This window comes from Agrilus planipennis, unplaced genomic scaffold (assembly GCF_000699045.2).
Source record: "Agrilus planipennis isolate EAB-ADULT unplaced genomic scaffold, Apla_2.0 scaffold196, whole genome shotgun sequence".
NCBI classification, from domain to species: Eukaryota; Metazoa; Arthropoda; class Insecta; order Coleoptera; family Buprestidae; genus Agrilus; species Agrilus planipennis.
This window is the reverse complement of record NW_020439032.1, coordinates 423,120-445,937: the sequence shown is the minus strand read 5'-3', so window position 1 is coordinate 445,937 and position 22,818 is coordinate 423,120. Positions and strand designations below refer to the sequence as shown.

Here is a 22,818-nt window from a genome sequence, read left to right as displayed (position 1 = left end):
CCTCCTCGATCAGTTTTTTGCCAGCAAAGACCAAAAATTTTATGAGCGTGGAATTATGCTACTACCAGAAAGATGGCAAAAGGTGTTGGACCAGAACGGTCAATATATAATTTAATAAAGTATTTGTTTATTACACGAAAACTGTCTTTTATTTCCACAAAAAAAAAAAAAATGACTTTCCGAACAACCCTATATATTTCTTCAATTAATATTCAGATTGCTAGTAATTCACGAGATATTAACAATTATAAAAATATTCGATTCATAGGTTCATTATATTCTGAAAAAACTTCACCTTAGTTGTCCGAATTAATTAACTTAACATAACAAGAGTATTATTAAAATGTTTTACAACTGATTGAATAGATATAATCGCTCCGTTGTTGTTTGCAAGGTCTAGTAAATGTTTTTGGAAAACGAAATATTCCAATTCATTTCCTATGTTTTAAATATTTCCTGTATTTTAATTTATTCAAAAAACTATCGATTCTTTTTAGATAATAATAATTAATTATATATTTTCCTATGTATTATACCATTATTCTAGAAAGAGTCAAAAAAATTGATTAGTCCTTTAGATTGTAATCTTTTTACTTGGCGTAATTTTTTAAACTTGTGTTAAAGTTGCATTATATGTTGCTACAAAAAAATTGCTAATCGAACTCGCGTAGCAAAAGGTACCAAAAAATGGTAACTGTTCAATATAGGTTTGTCTGTTGATATGGTAGATATACCACAGTCCTTGCAATCTCACAATATCTATATAAATCACGCAAAAATTACTGCAAGTTGTTTGTTTTGTTTTGTCTTTATTTCCTATAGAAATTATCTTGATATTCCTGTTTAATATCAAACTCTTAAGGTTTTCATACAATAAATAGACAAGAACGATAGCTATTAATGTCTCGAGGGACACAATTTATGTTCTCTTGCCACTAAGAGGGAGAGAGTCAAGCTGTGAGGTGCGCACACGCAAAAAAAAAAACGGAAAAGTTTCTACTTCCACCCCATCGTAAACTAATTTCTAATTGTAAGCGACAGTTGCGCATCATTTGAGCGAACGAATTAATAAAGTTTGCAATTACGTGAATCAGTTAGTATAAAACGTAAAATAGAAAATGTTTTTAGGATACTACAATTAAAAAATATACTGATTATGATGATTTACTTTCACCCTGCAAAATTTTAAGTTCTTTAAACTGTTTCTGATCTATTTTGTAGGGTATCTTTTGTTTGCTATTTGTAAGATATTTTATTTACCCTAGAATGTCATNTAATTGCGGAATATGATCGTACCTAACATGTTCTGTGTACCTCGAAGACGAAAAAAACAGGTTTAATTAAAAGAAAATTTAGTATCAAGTCAGAAAGAGAAAGGCGAATTTGTCGATCGATCCATCGTTAGTGTCATTGAATACGTCCCGATTTATTAAGTAATTGTAATCAAAGGTGTGTAATAAGAAAAAGCTATATATAATTGTTATTTCTTTCGCCAAACTTTTTTATAGTTTGCACCATAAAGTGATGCACAAAGATGGTCTATGAATAGAGTTCATTTTATCTAATCTGTGTACTTATCTGAATAAATATGAAAGTTTTTCGCACCTTAATTGACGGCAAATGTTTATTTACGTAAAACATTAAAATCCTGCTAATTGATAAACCATTTGTAAGTTAGATCTAACAAACACACGTCGGTGAAAATAAAAAGAATAAGTGCATTTTTTTAAAAAATCACTTCCAATTGTTTTTATTTGAAGTAAACATAGAGGAGTCAAATAAACTTTCAAAACGAACAAATTTCCACTGTAAATTTTGTGAAATTAAAATGTTTTTCATAATTAAATGCAAGGGTAGTTAATCAATCATAATAAATGATTTGCTATAAATAAAAATGGGCATACTTTAGTTACACACACACGTGTTACACACACTTTGAAAAATGTTCTCTGTAATATAATCTCCACCGACGTTTCGCCATTCGTTCTAAGATATTATCAATGCTACAATATATTTTAATACTATGTGAAACTTTTTGAAATTCAATGGTGGTTAATATTAAAAATTAAAGTAAAAATCCATTTTATTCATTATAAATTACCTCAAGTTAATGTGGAAAAATTGTGGCTGTTGTCACACCCTCGTCGGGAATCGAACCCGGGCTTTATGCACCAATGTTCTAACCACTACGTTACGAAAGGTGCATAAAGCCAAAGGTTCCGACGAGGGTGTGACAACAGCCACAATTTTTCCACATTAACTTGAGGTAATTTATAATGGATAAGAATGAAAAATGAATTTTCACATTAATACATAACATATTTGTCATAAATACAAGGTGTTAGGTGTTGTTATCTAGTTCCTGAGAATTAAATAATTACATTAAATAGGAACTAGATAATAACAATTAACATCTTTTATTTATAACAAATATTTTGTAGTCTTGATAAAACCTTACCACGGGGTCCGTTTTACTTTAGGGGCATTTCCTGTTTTTGTGCTTTTGGATTATTTAAGTCCTAAAGAACAAAGTTCAGGAGACTATTCCAATTCAACTACACCAATCAACTAAGTATTCTAATTCAACTATACCAATTCAATTCAAATTTTATTCAAGGCCCAAAATTCATTCGATGCAAGTAAATACCAAATATTTTTTCAATTCAATTTAGACCAAGTTACCTTTAACTTGTGTGTATCCGTGTATAATACAAACTCAATCGAAGTGTGTAACCAAAGGAGCCTTCGGCCACATACATCATCAACTTTTTCTATTTTTCGGTGTGAATTTCTATCATACAACAGATCCAATTAATTACCTACTTACTGCAAATTTAAACTTACTATATTTGCGAAGAAAGACTTGCTTTCAAGGTCGGACTTCTTCAGCTGATATTTCCTTATCAATTTGTCGGTGTTGAGATCGTATACGAGAATAGCGGGTGATGAGATTTGTTTCCCTTCACCCAATATATCGGCCAAACCGGTATCCACTGCCCAAAGCCTGTCACACTTATCAATATTAATTCTGAATATGGAAACTTGTTTCTCAGAATTTTTCTCATCGTCTTCGTCCAAAAGATTCGTTTCCCAATCAGGATAAGGGATCAGTAAAGGACTCGTGCTGTTGTCATCTAGAGATACGTAGTTCAGGGTTGAAGCTACACCTGATTTCCACCTTTGATAAGTAATAATAAAAATAAAAAATATTGTAACACAAAAAGGTGAAATAGAAAGTTGAAGGACGTAGTCGTATGTAATTAACGTTTTACATTTTATTTTATTTATCTAGTCGTCGACCGTATCTAATTTGATTTCACAGACGACATGATTTTTCAAATTTAATTCCTAATATGAGTTTTGTTTACGTTCTAGCCTTGATGTCACATTGTTATACATGCACATGACGGATTTTATCTCTCGTTNATCAATCATTCTCTTCATTCATTACAATACATAACCAAATATTCACAGTAACATAAAATTCTACTAACACCCTTGGCTAGCCTTTAACGATATTCGATTTTAGTAATCGGTTGTCGATAACAAAAATATATCGATCGTTGGTTTCATTGATAAGATTGATAACTATTGATTTACCTTGACTTTATTATTTTTGCAACTTTTCAATACTTCACTTTAACGTTAGAAATAAAATACTATTTATTTTTAGTTTCATCTTTATTAGGAAATTTTTAAAAACCATATACATAAATTTTAACAAACACAACTAATTGAACTCTACTTTGTTTCTTCTACATAGCAGTTATATTTGTTAAAATTTAAGTATTCGATTCCTGAAAACAAAGAAATTGGTATGTAAGGGTTAAGACTAGTAAAAAGTTTAGAGACGAAAGATTAGAAGAAATCGCTAATTTTCGATATCGGGGAAATCAGATGAGACAGGATATAAAAAACAGTATAGACATAATACAAGAAAGATAGCACAGTGTCGAGTCGTTTGAAAAAAAAGAAGAAACCAGTTTTATGCTCACAAACGGTTAATTTTGAAATTTGAAAAAGATTATCAAAAGTATATGTTTACAGTACGTTCTCTTGAAAAACCGAGGTCAACGATCGAAAATTCCTAGTCCTCATGCTTTAGATCACAAGTAAATGTAAATAAACACATAAAGGATAAATATTGGATGATTGAATAATGTCGATGTTTTGCGAGTAGTAACTCTGCGATCTGGACTCGTTTAGGATTTGTTACTTGAGTTCGTTTGTAGTCTAATTTAATTGAAATTCCTGAATGAAAGACATTTGAATGCTACTTATACCCGAATGGCATAGTTTTACACATAATCAATCCGCTGTTTGTCATAAATGAATCGCGAAACTGTAGAGATTATACACACACGCAAAAAGCGATCTATTGAAGAATAATTAAAGTCTGGGTAATTATTCTGTCTATAAACCGAAATCGATTTGTTAAAAATTACTTTTTGGTATCGACTTTAATCCTAAGAATATTTTTTAAAATGGTTTCGGAGACGTTATCATGACTTCTCTCTTATTTGCGAAATAATCGTTTCTTCTAGTAGTAAATTTCGTTCTTTTGGCATTTTGGGATGCTAGCACAATTGACGACGTCGGGCAGTCTTTTTGTCTGTGAATTTTTGTATTTTGTTTTAATGTAATGTTTAGTTTCGAAAATATGTCATTCAAAATATTTAAAAAAATATGTTTCAGTTCCTGGTTCCTTTCTCTAAAACCTTCCTATAAATATTTTTGAATTGTTCAAAATAATTGAAGAATTTAGGATCAATATATTTTATTATTCCACTATTAATCCCTTTCTAGAAGAAGAAATGATAACCAGTAAGGCAGATGCACGATAATCTGCGTTGTCCTAATTGCGGAATATGATCGTACCTAACATGTTCTGTGTACCTCGAAGACGAAAAAAACAGGTTTAATTAAAAGAAAATTTAGTATCAAGTCAGAAAGAGAAAGGCGAATTTGTCGATCGATCCATCGTTAGTGTCATTGAATACGTCCCGATTTATTAAGTAATTGTGATCAAAGGTGTGTAATAAGAAAAAGAATAAAACCTTGAAAAAGCATACGGTAAACGGTGATCAACTTGACCATTAGTTAGTTTAACTATGTATTTTTTCTTTTAAACCTTTTATCTCTTTATTATATTACATTTTGAGTACAGAATCCGAAGTCCTAACAAAAACCCCATCATAACTCCCTTAAATTTCAACATATCAAATATATACACCCTTCGTTGGATAGACCTTGAATGACAGAACAACTTTTGTCTAAGAAAATTTTTGATATACTCATCCATTTTTATGTTATTCACGAAAAACCTTGGAGATTTCAATGATGCGTCAAGCGACGAACCCGAACGTGCTCCCTTAAATTTTAACCTATCAAATTGGGGTTTNTGTCGATGTTTTGCGAGTAGTAACTCTGCGATCTGGACTCGTTTAGGATTTGTTACTTGAGTTCGTTTGTAGTCTAATTTAATTGAAATTCCTGAATGAAAGACATTTGAATGCTACTTATACCCGAATGGCATAGTTTTACACATAATCAATCCGCTGTTTGTCATAAATGAATCGCGAAACTGTAGAGATTATACACACACGCAAAAAGCGATCTATTGAAGAATAATTAAAGTCTGGGTAATTATTCTGTCTATAAACCGAAATCGATTTGTTAAAAATTACTTTTTGGTATCGACTTTAATCCTAAGAATATTTTTTAAAATGGTTTCGGAGACGTTATCATGACTTCTCTCTTATTTGCGAAATAATCGTTTCTTCTAGTAGTAAATTTCGTTCTTTTGGCATTTTGGGATGCTAGCACAATTGAGGACGTCGGGCAGTCTTTTTGTCTGTGAATTTTTGTATTTTGTTTTAATGTAATGTTTAGTTTCGAAAATATGTCATTCAAAATATTTAAAAAAATATGTTTCAGTTCCTGGTTCCTTTCTCTAAAACCTTCCTATAAATATTTTTGAATTGTTCGAAATAATTGAAGAATTTAGGATCAATATATTTTATTATTCCACTATTAATCCCTTTCTAGAAGAAGAAATGATAACCAGTAAGAAAGATGCACGGTAATCTGCGTTGTCCTAATTGCGGAATATGATCGTACCTAACATGTTCTGTGTACCTCGAAGACGAAAAAAACAGGTTTAATTAAAAGAAAATTTAGTATCAAGTCAGAAAGAGAAAGGCGAATTTGTCGATCGATCCATCGTTAGTGTCATTGAATACGTCCCGATTTATTAAGTAATTGTGATCAAAGGTGTGTAATAATAAAAAGAATAAAACCTTGAAAAAGCATACGGTAAACGGTGATCAACTTGACCATTAGTTATTTTATCTATGTATTTTTTCTTTTAAACCTTTTCTCTCTTTATTATATTACATTTTGAATATTATTATAGGTACAAAATCCGACGTCCTAATAAAAACCCTATCATAACTCCCTTAAATTTTTACGTATCAAATATGTACACCCTTCGTTTGATAGGCCTTGAATGACAGAACAACTTTTGTCTAAGAAAATTTTTGATATACTCATCCATGTTTATGTTATTCACGAAAAACCTTGGAGATTTCAATGATGCGTCAAGCGACGAACCCGAACTTACTCCCTTAAATTTTAACTTATCAAATTGGCGTTTGGACTGTTCGATAGACACTAAATAAAGAAGAAACTTTTACCTTAACAAGTTTTTGATATTTTTATTTATTGCAAAATTATTCGCTTAAAACCGGTGGAGACTTCAATGATGGGTCAGGCAACGAACCCAAAAACTCGAAATAAAATTACTAATGCGTTCTCGCACACTGTCATGTTTCTAGTGTTCTAAAGTCAACTAGGAACTTTTAGTTCGTCCGTCCATCTGTCCGTATGTCATTCTCCCGTGGGTTGAAAATATAATATTCAAAAATGTCATTAAACTAATTGCGCAGATTTTTCAGAAAAATGACAAAATTATTAACCTTAAATTTGACTAATTTAACCTAATTTGAGTTACTAAAAGTATTAAACTTAAAAATCGACTGGCGAAGAAAACTAATGATATGTAAGCGGGTATATCACTATTAATAAATTCCAAACTAATTGAATTTTCAATATAACTTTCGAAAAATTAACAATTTGCCAAGAAGTAGGTAGGTGCTTGGTAATTCCAATACCAGAAACCATAATAACATCGAATTACGTAAAATATTTTTAACATGTTGCTAACTGGGCGTATCTTTTAGCTCTTTATTCAATTCAGTAAACAACTTTTTATTTAACCATTCCCAAGTTTTATTCAAGTGTTCACACACCTGTCGGAGATCGTAAATTCAAAATCAAGTTTGCTATGTCGCGTCACGTTTTTGTTCCATTTTATTATTACGTAAAACTAGCTTTTCTTAATACAAGCAGTAAATGATACGTATTAAATTATTACTATATTCAATTAAATTAAATTTATCTTCACATCATGAACGCTCCTTGTTCATTGTTTATTTCTTTTTAATGCGTTTATCTGCCTATACATATGGATAACAATAACAATATCTCTCATTCGTCATGTATAGTGTATTTCATTTTTTTTTTCATTCCAAGAACATACCTGGCGTGAATATTTTTGCCTTTAATAAAACAATAGCAACACGATTTGCAAAAGAAGACTGGCTGAGATAATTATTTTCAATTGTTTATTATGCATACCTTTACATTAGGAATGAATGTATAAATGCATTTAATATCTTTTGAAACACATCACAAGATATACAAAAGCAAATTAACAATAAATATTGTTCAAAAGTCTATTAAGGAATGACCAATATTCAAGTTGAGAAGAAACAGAAAACGATATTAGAAAACAAAAAGGGCGTACCAAGTCATATAATTCGTAGATCCAAAAGAAAGTTTTTGATAATGCTAAATGAGACAGCATAGAAAGGTACTAAAATTGCTTAAAAATGTTAGAATGAGATATATACCCCTATAGGGATAGAAGATGAGTGGTATAGTTATAGAGTTTGATCAGGATAGTAGAGAAGTAAATATTAGGCAGGGAATTAGACAAAATTGTACATTGTCACAGCTAACTTGCGATTAATTGATATAATTAAAGACAGGGTACAAAGATTAACAATTAATTAAATATTTAAAAACGAAATAGAATAGCAGTGATTGGCCCATTTCTGTTTGCAACTGAAGAAATGTATCTATTGATTATTTATTATAACATATGATTGATTCCAATGAAAAAAATAACTCAAATGTAAAAAACGATTTTTCCTAGATTTAAATAACGTAAATTATTTTCCAAAAGTCATATATACAGTTTTTAATTTTGAATATATANAACTACCACTAATTAAAAAATCAATAAATAATGCTATTTGGATTATCATAATCAATACAAAATATTCTAAAAGTTTTTAATTTTGAATTATATCAAACATTTCGTAATTTAAAATCAATCTATGGAAAGACCAAAATTTAGTTCTGCATTTTGGGAGTTTTTAAAAATAAATTTTAATAAATAAATAAGTAGCGTTAGTGCATCCTTTTGTAAAAGACACTTTGTATATTTATTGTACCTGTATGAGCTTACCGTCTATCTGTAAGATGATTTAGAGAATCATTGTTAGTTATAACAAGACAGCTTTTTATTGTTGTTTTCATTAAATCTTTCCTTAGAGATACGTTATTAAATTGTTTATATTTATTTATCATCGACATATTCCAATAATGGTTTTCCACGATAAATGGTGTATTCATACGAAATTTATAAATCTTTGCCACATTGAAAGTGGCATTCCTCAAATGAGTGATAACATTAAAGTTACTGTCGCTTAGAATTGATAAGCGTGAAAATGGTGTTAAAATAGTATCTTCAAACGGCGGTTTGTAAGCAGAAACGTTGCTAAATATAAACCATTTGTAAGGAGTTTGAAATTTTTTAGTTGAATTAGCCTCAAAGAAAATAATACGTAGGTTATACATAGCATTATCAAAAAACTTTCTAATTAATTATGTATTTTAATCAGAAGCAATGTAAATTTATTTTAATTAGCTTTAAGCCCATAGATTTCACGAAATATTTTTAATCTGTTACTTACCAAAATCAAAATTTCGAGTCCAGAATTGCAACTGCAATCGACTACATAAACCAAATTTTGGGGTGGTAGAAATTCTACCATAGCTGATTCATTTACAAAATTACAAACGTAATAATCGTTGTCAGTCATGACTTTAGCAAAAAGTACAGCATCTGTAAATTTAGTAAATGAAGTTAATTCGATAGTTAGATTTTTTTGAGGCTTTTTTGTCAACCATGAAGCATGGATAGTCTTAAAGAATTACTTCTTTTTATTCTTCGTCTTGATAAACGTCTTTAGAAGTTCTCTTAAGTTAAGTTAAGACATTCACGTTTTAAAGGATAATTAAATAGTTAGCAAGAAAATTACATTAAAAGTAATAATAACTGTAATTACTTTGAAAACGTTTATCAGTGAATAACACAGTTTTGTTAACACTCATTAACATAACACACACGTAAAAAATGTGTAACCAAAAAACCCAAACACCACAATAAAATTTCGGAAAACATAATAAGTACATACTAATATATTTACCACTTTTTCTGCATAAATAACTAACAACATAATTTGGTCTATAATCAAAATTGTTTAGAAAATTGACCAAAAATTGCACTTGATCTTTTATGACAACACCAAAACAGCAATTTGGATAGCACATAAAGCAAATTGAATACAACGTTATCAAGTTCATCATTCTTTCTATCTTTGCCCCTACATATCCTTCAGGGCGACTAGTATCCGCCATGTTGGTTAGTTATTGACATAACCTATCTCCTGCCATTCAAATGTATGCGAATCACTTTTACTTTAGTTTTCCTCGGAACCTTTCGACTTATATACCATAATTTTTATCCGAAGATGAGCTTTTTACTTGTATACAAAAAGATACGCCAACAACGTGTTTATTTTTGAAGTTAGGTCTGGCATATCAGTAGATCTATCGGAAATAAACTTCTTGAATCCTCACGTTTTCATGGCGGCTAGTATCCGCCATGTTGATTAGTTATTGACATAACCTATCTCCTGCCATTTAAATGTTTGCAAATCATTTTTACTTGAGTTTTCCTCGGAACCTTTCGAGTTATATACCATGATTTTTATCCGATTATGAGCCTTTTACTTGTATAAAAAAGGCACATCAACGACATGTTTTTTTTTTGAGGTTAGGTCTGGCATATAAGTAGATCTATACAAATTTTAGGAATAGCTACTCGTGCTTGTGTATGAAGCATCTAATTACGAAAATACAAGAAATATTGAGCTCATTATTGCTTCTTCTGTGCGTATAGTACTTATCCATTCACTTTTTACATTTTTTGTTAACACTCCACACGCAACTAAATTTCGCGGTAACGGTAACCATTATTATCAAATAAACAATTACAGCAAGCATTCTCTAAAGTGTAAAATATGGATGAGGTTTCTGGAACTGACCTTTGTTTGTTATGCTGACATCTAATTGCTTTACCACTCTAATAAAAAGTGTGACCGTTTCTAATTAAATACCGTTGAATATTTATGAAATCAAGAAAACTTTTCGTAACTGGTTAATAAAAAATATATATTTTAATGGGAAAGAAATTGACTAATTAATTAGCTGTTTTGAGTAATGAGTAATGAATGTTAATTACGTATATATCTTGTAGTTAATTGTTAAGTTCAATTATTTCGATATTAAATATGTATTTTCAGTCTCAAGCTCTAAACGATGTATAACTTTGAAATTGTCAATATGGCGAACACAAGCCGCCATTATGCGAGATTTAAGAAGTATTATAGCTTTTCAATTTTTAGTTTTACAATTAATTTTTAAATTGAAGAACTCTTTTAGCTATTTTGGTTAATCCTATCGAACTAATGAAGAATATATAACTGGGTAATTACAGAAGAAGAAAACTTTCAACCTTGTTTACGTTTATTGACCAAATAGCAATTACTCTTCATAAATAATATACACTATCTTTCACATTATAATTAATTGCAAGAAGTATTATAAATACTACTAATAACAATTTTACAGGCAACAAAACGTTTTAAATCTAGAAAAACTTTTTGCAATACATTCTGTAAGCCTAGGAAGTAATTTATTTTCTAAAATGTAAAATTATGTTGCTACATAGTTCACAAAAAGCATATTGATGATTAAAATTATTCACAATACAGGTAGATATTATTCTTAATAACCTTCGCATTTTATTTAGGAGGTTTTCTATTAAACATTCCAAATAATTTCTTTGTGGGCTTTTGATACCTGGAATAAATGATTTATTATTACATCCTCTACCTGATTTTTATATATATTTAGAATATTTTAAAAACGTACATATAATGAATCGTTGCTTCTACCAAAAACACAGTCATACTTCTGAATATTCCAAAAATTAGTACAGCAAAGGCAAAATAGACGTCTATTATTCCAACGCTTATAAATCCACTGCCCCTACTTATGCAGGGAGGTTTTTTGGTATACAAAAGTGATACTTCGCGTTTTTGAATTCCAGATTCCGCCAATATTTTCAGACTGAAAAAATTCGTATTTTTCTAGACATGGTATACATTTACAGGATATGTGTGTATTTTAAAATCTTTGAAACAATATTTTATAAATTTTCTAAACAACCTTGGAATTAAAATAATTCGAAGTGGTCTGCAATCTGTCGAAACTGTCAGACGCGGATGGCGATTTCGATCTTTTTGGATCTCATCAGCGCATCGCAGATAGCTCCGACAGAACACAGACCAACTTTTACCTGCTGTCTTAACAGTGCGGTTTAGAAAATAATACAAATGGCGCAGTAAACGCCATCTGTGGCACGATGCTACATTTTAGGATTACATATGCTCCAACAAGGTCCACTTGTGTGGATATCTACTTGCTGAAAACGAATCCCGGCGTAGCCAACCTTAACGTGATAGGCACGTTAGCTTAATCGAATAAAATCGAATGGGAATTGTATACATTTCCTAGGAATTGTATGCATTTCATAGATTTCATACGTTTCCGGTAACATAATATGTAGATGGTTTACAAATGCTTTTAATCTTACGCTGGAAGTCGGAAGAACGATAAAAGAATTAATGATGAAAAAACTGAATGAATTAATTAATTTTCAATGTTTTACACCTCTTGAAGGTTACATTATAGTTAGTTTAGTTAACCCTCATTCTGTCTAGTTATATAATTAAACCGAAAAAGAGTTTTGTCTTCAATATCGCTGATGCAAAATAATAATAAAAAAATCGGTTGTCTGTAAAGTCGGTTTACTGACGATAGTTGAACGTGACGTCATAAGAAAATACTGATTAAATGGTTTCATTTTTCAAAAGAAAATTTTAATTTTATTTGTTTGATAGCTATTTTGTATAGATAAAGAGAAGGAGGTAAATGGAAATGTATTATTGTATAGCAGCTGTTCACGCGGACGCATCGCTCACTCAAGTAGGAGAGAGACAGATGTCGAACGCTGCCGAACGCGGAGGCCGATTGTGCCTCTTTGTCGCTCGTTCCGCGCTCTCGCTTGCACTTCAAGCCTTAAATGGAACGCCTCAGAGCGAGGTAACGCCGCATGAGTCATGTTTTTTCGTGCGTGCAGCCGGCTCTATCGAATTATAAGACGTTGTCACGTCAAAAGATGATTTTGTTTGTTCACGATACAACTAAATATTTTAATTATCATTAATTACAAATATTAACACATAACTAACCCGATTTTAATCGGTTCTTTAAATGACGAGTTTTTCTGCACTGCAAGCCACGGATTTCTAATTTGAAGAAACTCGATTTCCTGTAGTCCGCATTTTTCATGTTCTTGGAATATTTCAGCTACAGAAATATTTATTTTACTTTATTAATCATAACAGGAACGTATTATATTACCAATTAATTTATAACCGGCGCCAGTTTCCATGTGGAATGCAAATAATCCTTCCCTTATCCTTCGAACGCCCTCGGCCATCGGAAAATATCTTGGTGGTTGTCCAGGAGGAGCAACTTTTTTCAAATATAATGCCCTTCGTACTGGTTCTGTTTCGTTCTTTTCAAAAATTATAATTCGATTAATTATTTCAGTTATTTCTAATTTCATTGTATTGCAAGGCAACATTAAAAATTCTTGAACCTTCTTTTCTTAAGACTTAGAACGTTATCTATAAGATTTTTTATTTAATCATTTACGTATATCTTAAGGGTAGGTATTATACAATAGCTGAATTTGAAGTTAACCATATTGATGAAAATAAGAAATTAAGAAGTAAAAGAGTATCTATCAATTTTTGAAACTGTCTGTCTAAAAGAAAACTATTTTTTAGAACTATTCTAAATGATATTGCTATAATTTGATCCACTCTTTCATGTTAAAAAGCTATATTTTTCTATTAAGTGTTGTGAATACCATGTAGATTTTAAATTTTTACAACTTACAGGGAAATAAAATCTGTTGTAGACAGTATCATCGACCCCTACAGATAATCTTGAATGTAATAAATCGTTAATAGTTTGTATACTGTTAGAGGACAACTGCAACAAGGCCACAATATTGGCAGAGTAAGAATTGTAAAGGAACATTAAAACAATTAGAAGCATCAATGTGATCATTTTTCCTGTAAGGCTCCTTGGAATCAAGGAAACCCCTTGTTGGCAAAACGCGCTGAATTCTAAGAAACACACTTCCAAGCCAGAATGGCTAACTCGGAGACCGAAACTGTTCCTCTAAAATAATTTTTAATTGAAATAGCAAGCGATCATATTTACAATGCATTAATAATTACCTCCCATAAAATAACACCAAATAAAGGAACACCAACTGCTATAAGCATACAAAATATTGAAATCCATATGGTGTAATGGAACGGGAGAGAGAAAATGTTTTCGACATACGATAATTTAGGTTCTAAAAAGACGAATTTCGAACCAGTAGGTGTAGTCATAGCGACATATTCTATGATTTTAACCCTGTCTTGTGTCACAAACAGCGGTGTCCCTGAAAAAAAATATGATACTTTTTTAAAGACACAAGCGTTATGTATTTTTGATAATATGCAATACCTCCTAGGTCACTTTCGTGCCTAGTAAGTTCCCCTATCATCCCATTCCACTTTGAGTTGTTATCTTTGTAACCCCACGATGTCTCAATTGTAAAAGTCAAAGTAGCATTCAAAATATCAGCTAAATGTCTTACCAACACATAATTTACCTTTGCCAATGTGTCTATATGGGCATTTCTATAGAATTGGATTAGCAAATAAATCAGTATATGCTTTTAACAAACATACTGGTATGCAATCAAAGATTTTAGATATCTAGGAAGTCAGATAAGTCAGGACGGAAGGAGTAGTAGGGATATAAAGCAGAGGATAGCGCAGGGTAGAGTCGCCTTCAATAAAAAAAGTCACTTCTATGCTCGCGAATGGTTAATTTAGAAATTCGAAAAAGGTTGTCAAAGGTGTATGTTTAGAGTACGGCTTTGTACGAGTGAGAAACATGGACAGTGGGCGCGGCGGAAAAGAAAAGGTTAGAAGCGTTCAAAATGTGGTGTTGCAGGCGAATGATGAGGATACCGTGGATAGAGGAGGTTAGAAATTAAGAGATAGAAAGAATAGGAGAACAGAGGACTCTATGGAAGTCAATAAGAAATAGGAGAGATAGGTTAGTAGGACATCTTCTAACGCATGAAGGTCTAGTCAGACACATATTAGAGGCAGAAACGGGAGTTAGGAGGGGTAGACGTAGACCTAGATTAGATTACTGTTCGCAGATAGTTAAGGATATGGCTTGTTCTAGTTTTAGGGAAATGTGAAGATTATCTCAGGATAGGAAAGAGTGGAGGTGCGTGTCCGACCAGTCTTAGGACTGAAGACCTTATGATAATGATGTATTTTATGTACTCACAGTAATTTACATACGTACTTAACTACCACTAATTAAAAAATCAATAAATAATGCTATTTGGATTATCATAATCAATACAAAATATTCTAAAAGTTTTTAATTTTGAATTATATCAAACATTTCGTAATTTAAAATCAATCTATGGAAAGACCAAAATTTAGTTCTGCATTTTGGGAGTTTTTAAAAATAAATTTTAATAAATAAATAAGTAGCGTTAGTGCATCCTTTTGTAAAAGACACTTTGTATATTTATTGTACCTGTATGAGCTTACCNTGCATAAATAGCTAACAACATAATTTGGTCTATAATCAAAATTGTTTAGAAAATTGACCAAAAATTGCACTTGATCTTTTATGACAACACCAAAACAGCAATTTGGATAGCACATAAAGCAAATTGAATACAACGTTATCAAGTTCATCATTCTTTCTATCTTTGCCCCTACATATCTATTATACGTGATTTAGCGAATAAAGTAAAAAATAATAAATAGTTTCTTCCGTTCTTATTCTAGAAATCAAATATTGTATCAGATGGAAAGAATACACCATTAAGGAAAGAAACAATAACGGTAATATATTTGCAGAATAATTTTAAGATTATTGCTTTGTTTACATAATTAATCAGTCAATTTCTTTACGGATTATTTACAATTTACATTAATGCTTTGAAGTTGAATTCTACTAGTTTGCATGATCAAATTATTTCTTTCTACTTGCTAAACACATTTGAATAAAAATTATTGTGTATGTACAGGGGTTTTTTTAATAAACTAGTATGATATCAAATTCAGTTAAACCACACATCTGATACTTCTATTTTTCAAAAATGTACTAGAGCTTCTTTTAAGTCGTTTTTAGAAGATAGCTAACATAAAAGTCATTGTTATAAAGAACGATCATTATTCCAAAGCATCGTTAGTAACAATGACGATGCATTTCAGAATAGGATTATGTGCCTAGTAGATTATCAGGTTTTATTTTCATTTTCTCTTTTTGCTGAACTGAAGAAACTTTCATTCCATTGAAATGAACCTATCCCGTAATGCAGCTTCGAAACATCAACCTTCTTTACCATTATAATCGTTCGTACAATTCGAATGTCAAGTTCCCTTTTTCTAAAGGCATTCATGTTTTATACGAAAGTACAATTACAGTCAAAAGCAAAAGAATTACATTAGAATTAAAAATAATCATACTTTGAAAACCTATCATCGTGGGATAAAAGTTTTCCTGTAAATACACGAACTAGTCATTCAAGCATTATTAAAAAGAAATCTATGAAATTATAACTACATAATAATGTATGAATATAGAAAGTTTTTAACTAATAAAATTTATGTTATATACCTGCTTTTACTTGATAATGTTCTATTTCGTAATCGAAGGAAATGTTTCTTATTTCGAATCTCTTTTAACCGATTTTCAAATTTGAGCACACAAAATTTCGCTTTTTACAGTGGTTTAAGCCAATTTTAATATTTGTATGAAATAAAACCACTGTTGAGTGTTGGAAAGTGACATGAATTTTGATGAAAATGTGTTTTTACGTATTCGAAGGAAATGATTCGTAATTTCGGGTACTTTTTAACTAATTTTCAAATTTCGAATCACTAAATGTCGCTGTTTAGAGTGGTTTAAGTCAATTTGAATTTGTATGGTATTAAAGAGCGACAGAGTATTGGAAAGTGACAAGAATTTTTAAGAAATTGTGTTTTTACGTATTCGAAAGATGTAATTAGTAATTTTAATTCTTTTTTAACCAATTTTCATATTCGGAATCGCAAAATATCGCTATTTATAGTGATTTAAGTCAATTTTAATTTGGATGTTTTGAAAGTACGGCAGAGTGTTGTAAAGTGACAATTTTAACTAATTTGCATTGGATCAACTAGAGGCAGATTTTATAAAGTGAAGCAAACGATGCACTTTGAATTGAGCAATTGACTCATAATTCCCCGTATTCCAGAAATGTGAAAATTGAAAATTACTTAGGAATTTTATAGTTTGACTTGTAGTCTTTCGAAGAGGAACCCAAAATAACATACATCGAGCCTCGAATATCTAAAATCTGCTACTGACTGCTTAATAATTTTAACATTTGATGTATTAGGTATTAAAATAGCACTGGAATCCATAATTTGTGATAAATAAGCAAACAGTAGCTAGTGTAAACAAATGTAATACAATATTTTAAAAATATTCTATTTGTAATTTAAATTGCAAATGCAATATCAATATTGTAATTAATTTATAAATTTTGGTGAATGCGCTTGGCAATTCTCTGAATTGTCGCCATAATCGTGTTTCAAAACAATTATTATTTATTGTAACTGTACTTTATATTGCATTATATATATTTATTTTAACTTACACCTAATGAAAATTATTTTGAATTTGGTTTATCTTTTATTGAGGTCTGTCGTTTCTTATTATTATCTATCATTTTATTATGGAAAATCTTACTATACGTAATTAAAAGTACAAATTATTTTCTACTGGTAATGTCACATCAAAAGATATTGATTAATTTTTTTTCCTCTAATTCTTCGTCTTGATAAACGTTTTTAGAAGTTCTCTTAAGTTAAGTTAAGACATTCACGTTTTAAAGGATAATTAAATAGTTAGCAAGAAAATTACATTAAAAGTAATAATAACTGTAATTACTTTGAAAACGTTTATCAGTGAATAACACAGTTTTGTTAACACTCATTAACATAACACACACGTAAAAAATGTGTAACCAAAAAACCCAAACACCACAATAAAATTTCGGAAAACATAATAAGTACATACTAATATATTTACCACTTTTTCTGCATAAATAGCTAACAACATAATTTGGTCTATAATCAAAATTGTTTAGAAAATTGACCAAAAATTGCACTTGATCTTTTATGACAACACCAAAACAGCAATTTGGATAGCACATAAAGCAAATTGAATACAACGTTATCAAGTTCATCATTCTTTCTATCTTTGCCCCTACATATCTATTATACGTGATTTAGCGAATAAAGTAAAAAATAATAAATAGTTTCTTCCGTTCTTATTCTAGAAATCAAATATTGTATCAGATGGAAAGAATACACCATTAAGGAAAGAAACAATAACGGTAATATATTTGCAGAATAATTTTAAGATTATTGCTTTGTTTACATAATTAATCAGTCAATTTCTTTACGGATTATTTACAATTTACATTAATGCTTTGAAGTTGAATTCTACTAGTTTGCATGATCAAATTATTTCTTTCTACTTGCTAAACACATTTGAATAAAAATTATTGTGTATGTACAGGGGTTTTTTTAATAAACTAGTATGATATCAAATTCAGTTAAACCACACATCTGATACTTCTATTTTTCAAAAATGTACTAGAGCTTCTTTTAAGTCGTTTTTAGAAGATAGCTAACATAAAAGTCATTGTTATAAAGAACGATCATTATTCCAAAGCATCGTTAGTAACAATGACGATGCATTTCAGAATAGGATTATGTGCCTAGTAGATTATCAGGTTTTATTTTCATTTTCTCTTTTTGCTGAACTGAAGAAACTTTCATTCCATTGAAATGAACCTATCCCGTAATGCAGCTTCGAAACATCAACCTTCTTTACCATTATAATCGTTCGTACAATTCGAATGTCAAGTTCCCTTTTTCTAAAGGCATTCATGTTTTATACGAAAGTACAATTACAGTCAAAAGCAAAAGAATTACATTAGAATTAAAAATAATCATACTTTGAAAACCTATCATCGTGGGATAAAAGTTTTCCTGTAAATACACGAACTAGTCATTCAAGCATTATTAAAAAGAAATCTATGAAATTATAACTACATAATAATGTATGAATATAGAAAGTTTTTAACTAATAAAATTTATGTTATATACCTGCTTTTACTTGATAATGTTCTATTTCGTAATCGAAGGAAATGTTTCTTATTTCGAATCTCTTTTAACCGATTTTCAAATTTGAGCACANTATCTTAAACTATGTAATGTTTTAATTTTTGTTGTATGTATTATGCATTTTCTAAGTACAGATAAAAGAAATATTATGAAAAAATTATGATAGGGTAATTAAAAATAAAAGAAAAACAATGCATTGGTCTTCATCTTTTTTGACACTTCTTCTTCTTCTTGTTGTTAAAAACAGTTGCCAGTCAAAAATAAATTTAATGAGAAACCGTTTAGAAAATAAATAATGTCAAACTCACACACAGCACAGTCTTCTCCAAAAACTGTTCTTAATTCTTTGCCTCTTTAGAGCCAATATTATCGCTTGGTCGAAGGCGGCTTTGAGATGGTTACACGTCTTAGCAGACGTGGCAATGTAGGGAGCATTCAGTCTAGCTGCAAGATTGAGAGCGTGCTCTTTCGAAACGGGGGATTCCCTCTTTTCTCGTAATTGTTGCAGAACGTCGGGATTATTGAGCAGATCTGCTTGCGTTCCCACGAGGACCACGGCAGCTTCGTGTTTTGATAATTCCTCGGCCCACCTCGTACAAGCCGAATGGAATGAGTAGGGTTTTACTAGGGAAAAACAGAGCATGAAGACGTCTGTACCCGGGTAACACAAACTCCGTAGGGGCGTAAATTCATCCTGTAAAAAAAAAAGGAATAACTTATTCCGTATACTATCTGATCATGAATGACTTGAGTATATTAAATCTCTGACATATAGGGAGGAATTCTATTAATTAATAAGACGAGCTTTCAAATTATAACTCCCCGTTTGCAATATAGCTTCAAGAAGTAATTTTTCATTGAATTACAATATGGAGGTTGCTTCCCCAACATGGCGGCCTGTATTAAAGTCAGCTTCCCATAATTCATTTCGAGCTAGCTTATGACAGAAACTTGCGTTTGTTTTTTCAACGCAACTCAGCTATTTCCAACAAAAGATGCGAGAAATAGGCCTCCAAAATTTGGCACGATAGCTTTGATCAATATAATATTATTTACGTCTATAACTAATCAACGACCTAGTTTTGTGACAGAAAGAGAACGTTATAGGTAATAGGTATCCCTTCAATTGCCAAAAAAGCTATTGAAGGACTCAACTGAATTATATATATATGTATTGTACAGAGATTCATTCTCCATTCGACTTTATAACTACAATATGTATTTGTTACTACTTAACCACAATTACCATAAAGAAAAGTGATGTAACAACATATTTTACGTAAATATTTACATTGTAACAATTGATATCTTCATGTAAGTTTTATTATTAGTTATAAACATATCCTTAACGCAGTAAAGATATTGTGTTTGAACAATAAATTAATATTCAAGTAGCACAACATGTATTACAAGAATAACAATTAACTAAATGAATAAATAGCAATAGAAAATTTGTTAATTAGTACCTATATTATAATAAATTAACAATTAAGANTTTATTATTATTATTACAGTTATAGGCAATTAATTAAATTAATACAGAGCGTTTGATTTTATCACAAGAAGTGGAAATCCTACTCGCGAGTAATTCCACATTAATTAACTTACACATTAATGAAAATCAGTCATAAAACACACATATCAATATATTACACAAATTTGAGCCCTACTTGCTTTTCATTACATCTTTTTTCTTCACTTTAAGTCGTCTATTAGAAATCCTTTTCACAACCAATTATTTCCTTTTTATTATCTGAACACAAAATTTTTGCGATCAAAAACTAGCAATATGGTTGCCAAATCAACCTAACAATTACGAAATCAACCGAATGATCCCGACTACCCACGAAGAGCGTGCGAGCCAATAAAACGTGACAAAACTCGAACCTCGGCTATCATCGACATTATTCGGTTAACTCCAGATAACTGCATGGCTAGCAAATCTCAAAAATCTTTTAAATTTAGTCCTTTTCATTTTTTCAAAAACAACTGCCATGTAACTTCAAAATAGTACCAATATGTAATAGTGAAATATATTATGTAGGTGCAATTTTATTATCAATAAAATGTGCTTGAATTTAACAAGATTACATACCTATTTAAGAAAAACTACCGCTAATCACAATTGCTAGAGATGAGCACATTTTGAAAATAATTTATCTATTTACGATAATAACATTATTTATCATTAAAGGGTTTAAAATAGCAACCCTCGAATAGTTGGACGTTTATATTCTGAGAACAAGGCCGAATTTTCTTTTAACTTCTACCCTGTTATCATTATCATTATAAAAAAAATAATAACAATAATAATCACTTATTACTGTCCTGTAAACGAATTAGTAAAAAAATTACTTTCATTAGGAACCTTTATACAATAATATCCTCTATGATGTGATTAACAAATGTATAATTTAAGTACACAAATGTATATGAGTTTTTAAGTCGTTTTTAGAAGATAGCTAACATAAAAGTCATTGCTATAAAGAACGATCATTATTCCAAAGCATCGTTAGTAACAATGACGATGCATTTCAGAATAGGATTATGTGCCTAGTAGATTATCAGGTTTTATTTTCATTTTCTCTTTTTGCTGAACTGAAGAAACTTTCATTCCATTGAAATGAACCTATCCCGTAATGCAGCTTCGAAACATCAACCTTCTTTACCATTATAATCGTTCGTACAATTCGAATGTCAAGTTCCCTTTTTCTAAAGGCATTCATGTTTTATACGAAAGTACAATTACAGTCAAAAGCAAAAGAATTACATTAGAATTAAAAATAATCATACTTTGAAAACCTATCATCGTGGGATAAAAGTTTTCCTGTAAATACACGAACTAGTCATTCAAGCATTATTAAAAAGAAATCTATGAAATTATAACTACATAATAATGTATGAATATAGAAAGTTTTTAACTAATAAAATTTATGTTATATACCTGCTTTTACTTGATAATGTTCTATTTCGTAATCGAAGGAAATGTTTCTTATTTCGAATCTCTTTTAACCGATTTTCAAATTTGAGCACACAAAATTTCGCTTTTTACAGTGGTTTAAGCCAATTTTAATATTTGTATGAAATAAAACCACTGTTGAGTGTTGGAAAGTGACATGAATTTTGATGAAAATGTGTTTTTACGTATTCGAAGGAAATGATTCGTAATTTCGGGTACTTTTTAACTAATTTTCAAATTTCGAATCACTAAATGTCGCTGTTTAGAGTGGTTTAAGTCAATTTGAATTTGTATGGTATTAAAGAGCGACAGAGTATTGGAAAGTGACAAGAATTTTTAAGAAATTGTGTTTTTACGTATTCGAAAGATGTAATTAGTAATTTTAATTCTTTTTTAACCAATTTTCATATTCGGAATCGCAAAATATCGCTATTTATAGTGATTTAAGTCAATTTTAATTTGGATGTTTTGAAAGTACGGCAGAGTGTTGTAAAGTGACAATTTTAACTAATTTGCATTGGATCAACTAGAGGCAGATTTTATAAAGTGAAGCAAACGATGCACTTTGAATTGAGCAATTGACTCATAATTCCCCGTATTCCAGAAATGTGAAAATTGAAAATTACTTAGGAATTTTATAGTTTGACTTGTAGTCTTTCGAAGAGGAACCCAAAATAACATACATCGAGCCTCGAATATCTAAAATCTGCTACTGACTGCTTAATAATTTTAACATTTGATGTATTAGGTATTAAAATAGCACTGGAATCCATAATTTGTGATAAATAAGCAAACAGTAGCTAGTGTAAACAAATGTAATACAATATTTTAAAAATATTCTATTTGTAATTTAAATTGCAAATGCAATATCAATATTGTAATTAATTTATAAATTTTGGTGAATGCGCTTGGCAATTCTCTGAATTGTCGCCATAATCGTATTTCAAAACAATTATTATTTATTGTAACTGTACTTTA

At 30.2% G+C, this 22,818-nt stretch overlaps 4 protein-coding genes across 4 annotated transcripts in view; 1 reads left to right on the top strand and 3 right to left on the bottom strand.

Moving 5' to 3' along the window:
• The window catches only part of LOC108738416 (L-dopachrome tautomerase yellow-f2), a 13,753-nt gene extending 3,925 nt beyond the window's left edge, over positions 1 to 9,828 (bottom strand). Inside the window, exons 1-2 of the mRNA XM_018471819.1 lie at positions 9,799 to 9,828; positions 2,845 to 3,288 (exon numbers count right to left, since the gene is read on the bottom strand). Coding sequence (XP_018327321.1) covers positions 2,845 to 3,288; positions 9,799 to 9,828 — 474 coding nt within the window. The remainder of the gene's footprint in view (positions 1 to 2,844; positions 3,289 to 9,798) is intronic.
• Positions 1 to 22,818, top strand: part of LOC108738429 (hexosaminidase D-like) — a 76,456-nt gene that overhangs the window by 2,473 nt on the left and 51,165 nt on the right. The gene's annotated exons all lie outside the window — the stretch shown is intronic.
• On the bottom strand, positions 11,264 to 17,938 carry LOC108738415 (ionotropic receptor 75a-like). Its single transcript, XM_025976591.1, has 8 exons — positions 17,723 to 17,938; positions 14,128 to 14,338; positions 13,851 to 14,062; positions 13,504 to 13,791; positions 12,961 to 13,117; positions 12,789 to 12,906; positions 11,407 to 11,604; positions 11,264 to 11,334 (listed from the first exon to the last, which is right to left on the bottom strand). The coding sequence occupies exons 1-8, from the start codon at positions 17,936 to 17,938 to the stop codon at positions 11,277 to 11,279; spliced, it is 1,458 nt and encodes a 485-aa protein (XP_025832376.1). The 3' UTR covers positions 11,264 to 11,276.
• Positions 18,951 to 22,818, bottom strand: part of LOC108738422 (cell division control protein 42 homolog) — a 49,948-nt gene continuing 46,080 nt past the window's right edge. Inside the window, exon 3 of the mRNA XM_018471827.2 lies at positions 18,951 to 19,575. Coding sequence (XP_018327329.1) covers positions 19,186 to 19,575 — 390 coding nt within the window. The 3' untranslated portion in view covers positions 18,951 to 19,185. The remainder of the gene's footprint in view (positions 19,576 to 22,818) is intronic.